At 39.6% G+C, this 12,553-nt stretch overlaps 1 protein-coding gene across 7 annotated transcripts in view; it reads left to right on the top strand.

The window, feature by feature from the left end:
• The first annotated feature begins 426 nt into the window (after window positions 1-426).
• The window catches only part of LOC116439140 (TPA-induced transmembrane protein-like), a 37,563-nt gene continuing 25,436 nt past the window's right edge, over window positions 427-12,553 (top strand). For 4 of the 7 annotated variants that reach the window (XM_032098284.1, XM_032098283.1, XM_032098276.1 and 1 more), the window contains exons 1-2: window positions 5,817-5,832; window positions 6,651-6,721. Coding sequence is in view for 2 of the 7 variants with exons in the window: in XM_032098286.1 (XP_031954177.1) it covers window positions 1,960-2,127; window positions 5,016-5,139; window positions 5,699-5,832; window positions 6,651-6,721; window positions 8,093-8,283; window positions 9,198-9,199 (690 nt within the window). In the remaining 5 variants the exon portion in view is untranslated. Of the gene's footprint in view, window positions 800-1,908; window positions 2,128-5,015; window positions 5,140-5,698; window positions 5,833-6,649; window positions 6,722-8,092; window positions 8,284-9,197; window positions 9,901-12,553 lie in introns of those variants that run through there. The other 3 variants (XM_032098286.1, XM_032098285.1, XM_032098279.1) reach the window with 3 other exon arrangements.

The raw sequence follows: 12,553 nt of genomic DNA, 5'->3' as shown, positions 1-12,553 counted from the left end.
AACCCCAGGTGCAATCAGAACGGCATTGGTGCCTGGGACTTTCCTCTTTTTGTAAAGCTGAGCCTAGTGCTCCCCTGTTACTAAAGGGTATATTTAAGGGCACGAGTTTCTTTTCCTTTTGTTGAAACCAGAGATGTCTTGCCTAGGGAAGAAAACAACTTTCCTGCTGTTTTCTTTTAGATAAAACCTGGCCCAGAAAGTTCAGGTCAGTTCTTGACTTCCCATTTTCTCTGAGAGTTTCTCGGCAACATGTCAGAAGGGTCAGTATTTCACATGGAAGAAATGCACCAAGTGTGGAAGTTAGATCCCCCAGATGAAATAAACCCAAGTCTTTAAGAAGCTTCTTCACAAATATGTAAAATAAAATAAGGACTTTGGCCTTTGCATGGTGAGAGCTGTATAATCATTAACTCTCCCTTAGAGGAACAGTTTTGGTTTCAGACAATTCAGCAGGAAGGTAAAGTCTTCTACTGTGAGTGGAAATTAAATAAATGAACCTGATATCCAGCAGGAGTAGCGAGAACCAGATTAAGGCTTTTCTAGTGTAAGATGTCCCAACTAAGATTTTGTGGATCCAGATACATGTTCTGATCTTGATGACTGCTCAGCTTCACCATCAGTCCTCCAGAGCTTTAAGGATTCTCAGAACCAAAAGGTGTGGGTTATACAATCTGTATTTCTTTTTACTTGTGGAATAAGCCTAAGACATGCTCACTTTCGTGGTGTGCCTTTGCCTGGATTGGTGTGACGTGACATCAGGAATGCAAACCCTGGGTATGCTTCAGGCGGCAGAACCAAGGTGAGTTGCACAAAGAGAAAATTGAGGTAGTGAGGTGAGGAGAGAGCACCCTGAGCTTTTGACAGGAAAAAGGAGTGGTGCTCTGAGTGGATACCCAGGCAGCAGGAAAGGGAGTTGGGGAGAGAGGCTGTGTTCGGTTCTTAATGCATGGTACTCCCTGTGCTGGGACAAAAGAGTGAGCAAGGGTGTGGTTACCAGCTGTCTCCCCAGACTTCGATTCAGAGGGGAGAGAGATGCTCTGTGGGGAGGAGGGAGAAACGTGGATGGAGTATGAACAGGAGAAATAAGAGGAGGTAGGATGAAGGATATTGGAGAGGCTGGAGGCATGTGTAATCAGCCCCTGGCTACAGTAAGCTGTTGTGAGTGACTCTAAGTGCACGTGAGAGTTCATGTGGGAAGCTAGTGCAGACCAAATCATGGTTGTTTCATTAAAGCATGTCCTATAGAGCACAAGTAGAAATTGAAGGCCATCTTTCTCTTCTCTTCAGCTATGTCTTTTGGGTTTTTTTCACCTGAAAGCAGCTTCTCAGATTGAGGTTGAATAGTATGTTAAAGGACACAAATGGTTCTTTAACATCAGATATGATTTTAGGCAGTATAATAGCTAGAGAGAGAAAAATTTACAGCACAAAGGTCAGTAGTGTTCATTTCTTTATTGACTACAGAGGGAGACCAGAATTGCAAGTGTTGACGGTGTCCCAGCCTAAGCAAACAACATGCTCTATGAACTTTTACTCAGTTTGTGCTGTTCAGCACCACATCTGTTCAGCTGCATGGATAACAGTAATAACATTTTATTGTTTTGGCTGACAGCAGCAGAGAAAGCACTCTGATTCCTTTCAAAATCGTCCCAGCAAATGACAGCATTGCTGAGGGTTTAGTCACCTCCTTGTCAAGGGCTGGTACAGGCAGGTAGGCAAACTGGAAAACCTAGTATTGCACAGCTGAGAGCCGGAGTTCTCACGGCTACGCAAATCGATACTTCCTCCACCTCCCGTTTCTCTGCAGCTAGGGCAGCCTACTTTATTTGTTCATCCAAGGAATTCCCCTAATTTAATAGTATTTTGAGACCTCTCTGTGAAAATTATCCCCACTCTCCCTGTTTTCAGCCTCGTATCAGAGCTACTACTGACCATAATTGCAGCTGAAACCAGAAGGAAATGAGTTGGCTCCGTGCTTGCTTCAGAAACAGAGGTCCTCGCACAAAGACAGAAGCAATGAAAAGGCAGAGCTCTGCTCAGGAGTATGAGATTATTGAATTACAGGAACATAAGGTGGAGGAAAGTGAGACTGATCATGACAAGACTCTAGATGCTCAAACGAGAAAGGTAGGAATTTCACTTACTCATTTGATCCATCTTGTTTGGGAAAGTACTACACAGCAAGAGAAATGACACTTGAAGGAACATCTTGTAGGGGTGATTGAATTTGTTGTTTGAGGGAGAGGGAAAGAAGCTAAAAGCTGTTTAATGTATTTTTTTTTTCTTATCAATGAATTGTTCTAATATGAGAGTGGGATTTTAAGCTTTAATTTAGGAACTGAAATTGTAATTGGTGCTCTGAGTTTTGCTTTTCTTTTTGTGTGCTGTCAGTGGGAGTGGGCTCAAAACCAGAAAACAGAAAAGTTGAAATAAGTTTTAAAACCAGGCTTTCCTTCAGTAGAAATTAACCAGGAAACAGAGCTGCCAAACCAAAAATAAGATGTCCTTCAACAGGGCATGTTAGATTCTCTTTAGCTCTAGTAATTTTCAGTTGCTAACCATTATGAATTTGTATTAATAGAATGTTCCAAAGCCTCAGTTAACATCAGCACATGAATCTTGAGGGAGGTAGCTCCTAGTCCCTAGCTTAAAGCTACGGAACAGACTAATGCTGGCAGAGAAGTAACATATTCACACGTGGCTGCTGTACAGTGAATTACATGACTTATTCCCGGAATATTTGTGGCAGAGCAAAGATGTTTCCCGCTTTTCTGCAGGCACGGCTGACCCCGCTGGGACCGTCTGCCTGAGTCACACATCGCCCCTCCCTTCCCGCTCCCTGTGAACGGCACTGCTTCCGTGTGTGAGCCCCGCCTGTCACCTCTTGGGCTGATTCATTCCGCTGGCTAGGCAAAATCCCCTTTATTCTATTGTATCAGGGGTCAGTTACTCCTCCTGTGGTCTGGTAAGCTGAATCAGCTCGCTGCAGGGTCAGACAAATTCCAGGAGGTACAAAGAGGAAGAGCAGAGGGTGGAGGAGAGGCAGGAGTGAGCTAGATCTGCTTGACTTATCTTGAGAAACTTAACCCTTAGGTTTATCCTTCCCCTTTCCAGAACTGAGTTTTCATTTGAGCTCTCTTTCTGCTGATTCTGGCAACTGGCTTCCCGTCCTATACAGACTGCTGGAAAGTCACCATGCTCTGCTTTCTGCTCAGCTGGCAGGTTAATCAAAGCTGCCCTGCCCACCAGGGAGAGACTTTCTCTGCTGCTGCTGCTTCCCTCCAGCCTATGGGCAAAGTTCAGAAGGTGCTGGACTAGCTGTGAAGCTGAATGTTTTCCTGGGATCAAGCCAGTTTGCTATGTGTGATTAAGAATTGCATTTTGTGATAGTCTAATCATGTGGTGGCTCAATCAAAACTTGGGCTTGACAGCTGTCTGTCTCAATGGATGAGGCTATGGCTGATTTCATTGTTGCATTCTAGGCAGTAGTTACTGGCTTTTAAAATTTTTTTAAATACAAAACGATATGCTAGTGTTAAGTATTAAATTGAATTTCATACTTCTAAAACATTTTAAAAAACAAATTTTAAAAATACGTAAACGTGATTACAGCTGAAAGCATGCTGTAAATGAAGCCATATTCAGTGTTTGCCTTTCATTCTCTAGCAGAGCAAAGTTCTGTGTGCAGAGGTGTTCTCTACAGAGAGACAGTTCTCTACAGAGAACTCTACAGGAGTTCTCTACAGAGAGTGTTTCCCTTTTTCTGCCTCTGCTCCTGGAGGAATCTCTCTTGTAAGGTCTTTCTCTATGTGTCTGTTTCCTCTCCCTGTTCCCCAGCCACCCACACAAAAGCTTTTATCCAGCCACTCAATTCAGTTAAATTCAGTGAAAGCCTCTCTGTTATTCTTGGTTCTTAGAAAGTTCAAAAAGTAAAGGAAGGAAACCTGGATTAGTGTCTCCAGCCAGCAGCTGGTTCCTGCCAATCTGCACTTGTGTGACCCAGACAACCTTCAGCATGTGCTTTTCCTTACCTGGTACTGATGTCAAAAAGGACGTGGAGTTTACTACTACCTTTATGGGGGATGGAGAGGGAGGAAAAGGAGTCATTAAAAAGACAGCATGGTCTGCTTACGAATTCAAGGCCTTCCTTCAGTCTTCTGATTCTTCTGGCTGTGGAACAAGACAGATGAAGTTTTCTGTTTTGCTGTCTCCTAAGCTTGCCTTTTTTTGTTTTACTTTTTTTTTTTTAATATTCATCCTGCTGGATTAACTCATTAAAAGACTAATTTCTGTCATGGTTTTCAATCTTATTAAAAATTAAATTATAGGTAAGGTATTGTTCTTTCTCTCCCATATGAATGTACATACATGCACAGCTACTTTGAGTAAAGTTTTCTTATGACCTCATAGAACAAGTGAGATTTGCATTAATCTCTCTGTCAAATATACTCAATAGGCTTCAAGTTTCCAATCTTCTGAAGAAAAAGTAAGTCAGCTGTAAAAGTTTCAGTTACGTCATGGAGGGTTTAATACAATAGTATCTATTGAATAGCACTGCCTTTGCTTTGGGTGCTGGCACCCAGGAACGATGCAGGTTGACATCATCAATGCTGCAGAGGTCAATGATTTTGGAAATACCTCCAAAGACACCTTTTCGACTGGGAGAGATGAAAAATATTAAAAGGAGAGCTTGTGGAATATGCAAATTTAATTCATGCAATTTAAAAAAAAACTGAGCCAAGAAATCACCTTTGCAATCGTTTAGCTTTATAGGCAATTCAGGAGTCGGAAATTCTGCACAAAGGGGAATGGTCCCTCTCAAGGGATTGTCCTCCGACTTCTCTAGGTCTGTGTTTCCTCCTGCAGCAGCAGTCAAGGCTGGGAACCCCTGGTGTAGGGCATTGCTTACCAATCTGTGGGGGGGGGTTGTTGCTAAATGTGACAGTAGAGACATGCTTCAGTATTTTTTCCTGCCTTATTTGATTAATCAATAAGCCCTTCTCTGTTATACCTAGGAGAGAGATCCCTGGAAATCATGCAGGAATGTAGTTTTCTGGAAGTGTAAACTATGGATGGTTGTAACTACAATATTTCTAGTGATCTTCCTGGTCATTCTCATCAGTTTAATTCTTTATTCTAGTAAGTATCTCACTCTTCGTTACACTAATACAAACATGCAATATGTGCAATCTTAGAACACAAATCCAACCATAGCATCCTTTAATCTCCTTCAGTAAACTGCACAAGGAACTGGGATACTGACTGCAGAGGGTAGTGTGTTCAGTAGTGGATGGGAATGCTTTTATCTTAGCAGGAAGCAGCAACTCGTATCCTGATCAGGTGGCAATTCCAGTTTGTAGCTAAGTGAGAAAATGTTACAAGAAGACATCTGGATATGAGGATGGAAATGATGTTTGTAATGTGGGAACAAGTGCCATGGATGACTTAGGTCCCGTGGTGTCATTGCCTGTCAGGCTCCCAGAGCAGATGACTTTTGCTAATGGAGGTGGGTGATTGACCTCCATGTGCTGTCACTTTTTTTCAGGTGACCTGCACTTTCTTTCTGTCTTTCCCAGTCAGTCCTTACCTAGGAAATTTGTGAGAAAGCCACCCTGGAGAAAGCCAAGAGGGGTTTTTTTTTAATACTTCAGCTAACTGAAACTTTTTTCTCCCTTTTCTGTCTCCTTTTGATTATCAGATGTTTACACAGATGAGGATGACTACTGGGATCCTGATGAACTGCTAAGCAGTGGAAGTTTTCACAATTTTTCAGGAACATTGGAGTTAATGTGTGTTCTCCCTCATTTCTCCTCTGAGGACATTACTAAGAGGGTAAGTGTTTATGCGATTCTTGGCGAGGCTGATTCTGCTTACAACATATTTTCAGTGTTTTGCCTTTTAAGAAGTGTCTGTTTCTCTGTGTAGCACCTCAGTCATTTGCAAGTCCACAAAAAAAATGTGTTGTACTTTTTAAAGTCATAATCTAGAAAAAAAAGAATTGTCTGCTTTTAAGCACAAAAAAGTATCGATTTTTTTCCCTTAACTTTGACCATTTGTTAAGACACAGTCTTCACCTTTTTCATAGAACCATTGAATAATTTAGGAGGGGCCTGTGAAAGTCATCTAAGCATAATATGGGCTAAACATCCTGTGTGCTGCATTCTCTTATGAGTACACGACTACAGCCTGGGTTTATAGCTGTGATTTCTAGTGAACCAACACAACTCTGAGTTACAGCTGAAATAAGTTCAGCATACACGGCAGTGCTCATTTGGACATTGTGAGAAGGCAGTCTCAGGAGAGACACCCTCCCCTCTACAAAGTAAGAGTTAGAAGAGCCTTTTGGCACTAATTAAATCCCAAATCTAACAACATCAATTGCACATGGCAACATGAGCACATGCTTTTAGTTCACCCTGAATGCCTCCATTGTGTTAGGGTTATATAGCAATCACTCAAATGCACAATTAGCTTCTCTGTCAAATTTAAAGGGACTCTGTACCTTTTCCAGGGCAGATATTTGCTGTTATTTGACCTTCAGCACCTGTTTTTATGCTCCTTAAAGCACCTTGTAAGAATGATTTGCTGTGCTTTTTTTTTGATAGGAAAAAAGAGATTGAATACAAGAATTTTTTTTTTTGTTTTCTCAGCTAACAGAGGTCTACAGTTCATCTCCAGCTTTAGGACGTTACTTTAGGTCAGCTCAGGTGATTTCTTTCAGGTAAGCAATTTCTTTCACCAAAGTTATCTGAAAATTACAGACTTTTGATGAGACACGTATGTGCTTATGTAAATATGTACAGTATTTAAATCTGTGAAAAATAGGTTGTTTGGGGAAAGTTATGTGTATAGGCAGTAAAAATTGGTGAAAGGATCCTCTGGTGTATCTGGTAAATGATGCTAAAATTGTATAATGGTGGCAACATGTTGCTGTGAAGTATCATCTCTGTTATCTTTGGTTTCAATTGCAGCCCTTAATAAACATATTCAAGGATATTTATTAAAAGGAAAATTAATTGCTGGAGTCACTTAAGATTGACATAGTTTAAGAATTCTTAAATTAAAAAAACAGGGTTCATGGGGAGGAGAGAATCATTTTGTTCCCAAAAGAGATAAAGGCAATATATGTCTCCTGTCATGGAGAAATAGCAGAGAGGCAAGGGAAGGCAGAGAGCTTCCCCAAGGACTTGTGAAAAAGAACTCTTACAAAAGGAGTTAGAAAGACAGGAGACAATCAAGGCAAGTAGATTTGCAAAGTCCCAAGTTCTTTGAGGTAGCAAGGACAGAGGAAGAGCCACGTTGGAATGTGGCAAGGGGCAGTCGTGAGGGCACTTTGCTCCCTTGCCCTGCCAGCCTGGGCATGCCAGCTCTGTTCGATGGTGAGCTCCTTATGGGTACTTATTATGATTTAGACCATCAAGTACAAAGCTGTAGTTCTGCATATATATTGATTAGTTGATACCTCTCTTTCTCTGCCTCTTTGATGTCTCTCTCTTGCTGTCTCTTTCTTTCCTTTTATTTTCCCCCATTCAAGTATTTTTTGAAAATGTTTTGAATCCTGTGAGTACAAAGGGTAGCTGTTGAATCATAGTTTTGGTAGACCACAAAAAACAAAATCTTCAGAGATGGTCTCCAGTTCACTGGTTTGTGTAATCCATTCCAGAGCTGAGTCAGGAGCACAGCTGGGTGGTCCCAGGTACTGCTAGCAGGAACACAAACCTTCCTTCAGGTTCCTAGCTAAACTATGTGCAGGATATTGCAACACCTCTTATCAGTAGTTTCTTGTGAAGCACCAGTGCTGAAAACCACATCCCACCAGGACACACATCCAACTGCCCTTTGCACATTTAAAAAAATGTCTCTGGCTGGCTTCAAGTATGTACCCAGTCTCAAGAGCTGTTCTGGGAAGGGAGGGGGAGGCAGAAACTGGCATCTTTGGCAGTTTTCTTTCATAATGCTTTTCTTGGGGAAATTTTTTTTTTTTAATATCCATGCCAACATTGATATGAAAAGTCAGTCTTCTCAAAAAAAAAAAAAAAATAAAAGACCCTGTTGAAACTTGAAGATATTCATCCTTGACTTTTTCTTTCAGTAATGAAAGCTCCAGTGTAATTTATCAGCTAGTGTTTTCCGTACCACCATCAACAGAGGGATTTATGGAAAACACTATGAACCCAGATTTTATAAGGAACATTTTACGTCAAAATATTTATGATGAAGATTCTCTTAATCCTGGGGCATCTGAATGTGACAGATTAAAGTTTGAGCCAACTTCTCTCACATGTAAGTGCTGTACATTATAGAAACTGTTTCTTTACAAAGAGCAGAAGTAGTTATGGGAAAGGAGGAAAATATTTCTAGAAAGGTATTGAAATTCATTAGTAAATATAATTTGCATAACAGTATTAAGAAGATTTTAAAATAGTTTTCCTAAAGTCTTGATATGCTTAACTTAAAACCTGGGACTCACTGTTTTGTCCTCTGATGAGAAAGGGAATAGTGATGAGACTGGTTAGCTGTGGACTCCAACCAAACTTTTCTGATCTAATATTGCAATTTATCAGTACAAAAAAATTCTCTTTGTATGTGTGTGTGCCATAATGGGGAGAAAAAAATATTATTATATATTTTTTTTTTTAAATATTTCTCCTTGTTGTATATTTTGTTTTTGAATGCTAACAAATTTTAATTCAAGGGATGAAAAAGACTCCTGATTTTTGTCTTTCTGTAGTTTTTTTGAAAAATTTATTATGCACAGAGATCCCTTTTAAAGGAACCAAAAGTTCATTCTTCCAGGTTTTCTAGGCAGTCATTCCAATTCATTTATATTTGGCCTGATAGAAATGCCTGTATAAAAGTCCCATAAGCTTTGAAGTTATACTGAAAACAATGCATGGAGCTACCTCCTCCCAGCCCCAATGTACTGAGCCACACCTACATGCTTTTAGAATAATCCTAGGCTAACAATTCAGCATTGCAGTGTATATAAGTGATGATAAGTATGATTTTTCTTGGGACTCTTACCAAGGGACAAGAGATCAAGAAGTAATGAGTTCCAATTTTAAGAAGCATTTTGTTCCTTATATATTGACAGGATTCTTAGGAAAAGTAGTGTAAAAGGAGACAGGAAAAAATATGTTGAAATAACTAATTAAAGTTTCATTTTAATGTTAATATTGTACTGTTTTAACTTCCAGAGAAATGATGGAAAGATTCCTCATCTTCATCATCACATAGAAGAGATGGGATTCCCCATCTATTAGTAATCCCAGGGCAGGGAACTATTCATTAGGTAGAAACACTTCTAAAATAGTTGTCCTGTAAATACTACCTGTGATGCATTATAAATGGAAAATGTGGTCTATTTATGACAGTGTTGTATTGCTATAGCACCATTACCTCCTTCTTCTATATCTCATTAATCCATTTCATCCTTGAGAAAATAATGTATTCGATGCATGCTCTGTTGACTTTCAAAGCTCTGGTTTGTCTTGCCTTATGATTAAATCTGAATGTTCTGCACAAGCTTTAAGAGCAGTCTTGCATGTGACTCCTTTCTTCTTCTCTTGGCTTATCAAAAATTATCTGCCCAGCTTCATCTTTAATGCTCACTTCCACCCAAATCCATATCTTTTTTTTTCCCTCCTAACTTCATATGCCATGTTTCCTTGTTGCTCTTTCCTTGTAAAAGAGGGTGAAAACCTAAATATATATATATGTGGGTATATATGTATTTGTATTCTTTAATTACATGCAGGCCTTTTGCACTAGCTTGTTAAGAAAGCTTCAACTCTCATAACTTCCTTATTCTTCCTACAGTCTCCCTGGATAAGGTGCTCTTTGCTCTATTTTTCTCTTCTTCAATGTGAAATACAAAAGAAGAAAGCAAAAGCATGAAAAGACATGCCTTGTTCACTAGCGCACCTGAATGTCAGAGGAATCTTTCAAGGCTCGAATTAGCAGTGTGCTTTTATAGTTAATTACTGCTACTAGTGAATAGACAGCTACTTGACCTGTATTTGTAAATCTGAAGACTAGTCTATACCCTTAATTAGAGTTCCTGCCCAGCACTGGGGATAAAAATGAACAGATGTAAGGTATTTGCCTTAATAAGGCAGTAAATTGTTGTTCTTGTTGATGAGAGACCAGATGAGATGAATCAGTGCCGAGAGGAAGATGCTGAAGCAGACGACGTAGGCCAGCGTGGCATTAAAGTTATAGACAGTAATTGGCTATAACATAAAAATTAAGCATTAACTTTATGCAGAATGAAATGTATTCACTACCATGTTAGTGAAGTATATCTTGTCATTTATTTATAGCCTTATAAATGCTAGTACTGTTGGATAGACCCTTTTATTTTAAGAAACATTTTGTATTGTAAGAAATATGTCATGGAAAATTGTTTTTCTCTTTTTCTAATAAGCTTATTTAAGGAGTAATCTGACAATATTACTGTGCATTAAATTATTTATTTTTACTCTTAAAGTGACTGTTTTCATTCTTTAGCAGCTCTAATCTTTCAGCTGTTTGAGTAGGAAAATAGCCGTTAGAATGCTAAATGCTGAGCTGTATGAAGCATGTATGACAGAGCTATACACTCAAACCTGTAGTTGTTGCTGCATGTGTTTAAATTGAGCTAGGGAAACATTCTGGACCAAATTAGTAGTTTGCGTGACTCTCATATTCATGGCTAATTCTGATCCCCTCTTGGTTTGTAAGATATGGCATTGATTGTAAGAACTATAATTTCTCTTGCTGTAATATTCTATGCAGCATACAGCTAGAAGAGAGCTGTAAGGATCCTTTTGATTCTTACACTGGGGAAAGATAAACTTCATGGCTTATATGGCTTGTCCCAAAAGCAGCAGGCTATGAAAGTACCAGCAGCAAAGAAATAAGTTGCTGTTGAGATGCTGCTCAATCTTATTGCTCTCACCAAGACACCTGATCATTTCCTTGAACACTTCTTTATCTTGATTCTAGGAGCTGAGAAATAATGTAATTTTTTGACTTCTTTATGATGATACCCATAAGAGCATTGTATGTTGAGAGAAAAAAAGGAATCAAGCATTCATTTTTTTCCCAGCCATCCTCCTCTACTTCCATACCTTTACCCCAGAACCACACAGGAAAGAAGGAGGTGGAGCTGTAGTAAGATGTAATATTCAACAGAAAATGTCTGACTTTACAGACTGCATCCAGTCAGGTTTTGAGCTCTCATTGAAGGAAGTGTCAAAAAAAAGTGGTTTCTGGTTATTTATCTGTGAGGTAAGTTGATCATGTAAAAGAAAATTAAGCAGTGAATTAATTAAGACTCAATCCATTAGGGACACAGGAGTGTGAAAACACATTTTTACATCAAGTTAGCTATTTTGTGTGAATGATCAATATTAATTTTAATAGAATAAATGAGGATAATACTTTAATGACTGAGACACTGTTAAAAAGCAGCTTGTGAGTGTACAATCAGCCCTTTAAAATCCTATGGCAAGTACCACCTGTGTAGCCACAGCAGCCAGTATGAGCTTTGGACAGACTCATCTGCCTGCCACAGCAGTGACACCTGCACGTGCTGGCAGTGTGCCCATCCACTGCTCTGTGCACTTGCCCATGGGACTGTCCCCAGCATGGAAAATGGCAGGTGGGAGTCACAAAGGCACTGCACCATAAAGCCAGGGCTGCAGCCAGCAATCATATACTACATACTAAGGAAGACTTAAAATCAGAAAAACTGTTTAACATTTTCTTCCATACTCTTTTGTTGCAAAAATGGAGGGAGCAAAAAGCATGTTTAAGCAAGAATGCAGGCACATAATCACTCTATGAGCTCTGGTAAGCAGCTGAATACCTGGTTTCAGTCCTTTGCACATGAAATGCTGCTTGCAGAGAGGGGTGCTGGGCTGTGAGGAGGTGATACTCTAGCATTGCAGAAAGCACAAACCAGAGACTCCAGCAGGAGTGAGCTGGAAGCATTGTGTCATGGAAACAGCACCGGGACTTCTGCTACTGAGAGATAGCTACTACCTGGGCAGTGTCAGTATTGACTGTTTTCTCAGTGGGTGCAATAGGTTTTTGCATGCAGTTTATTGTTTGGGGTTTTTTTATTTAATTCCATCTTCATTAAGACTTCACACTAAGTAGTATTACATTAGAAGGGGGAGGGGAGAATTTAAGAAATTAGTTCTTTGTAAAAATTGTGCATTGTACAATGGTACAAATCGAGCAGGTCAGAGAAATTTTGGACAAGAGTAAGTGCATCTAACACAAGGTTTACGCTTTCATTTAAAACATGAAACATTCCCCAAACAAACAGAAAAACCCTGTTATTATTGCATTTTTGAGATTTATAGCAGTAGTTCTTTAAGGTACCTTTAAAAAAAAAGTATTATAAAAGTCCAGGAAAATGTACAGCCTCAGTTTCTTCAAATATTGTAGCTCCAAATTTTCTATAGAGGAACATTGTCTTATGATGGCAGTTGCTACTGATTCCTCGTGGTTTAATTTTCAAGTCCTGTAGCCAGACCATGTTTCTTTCTCTGATCAGCTGCTC

This window comes from Corvus moneduloides, chromosome 2 (assembly GCF_009650955.1).
Source record: "Corvus moneduloides isolate bCorMon1 chromosome 2, bCorMon1.pri, whole genome shotgun sequence".
Lineage (NCBI taxonomy): Eukaryota > Metazoa > Chordata > Aves > Passeriformes > Corvidae > Corvus > Corvus moneduloides.
This window is presented reverse-complemented; position numbering and strand designations above follow the sequence as displayed.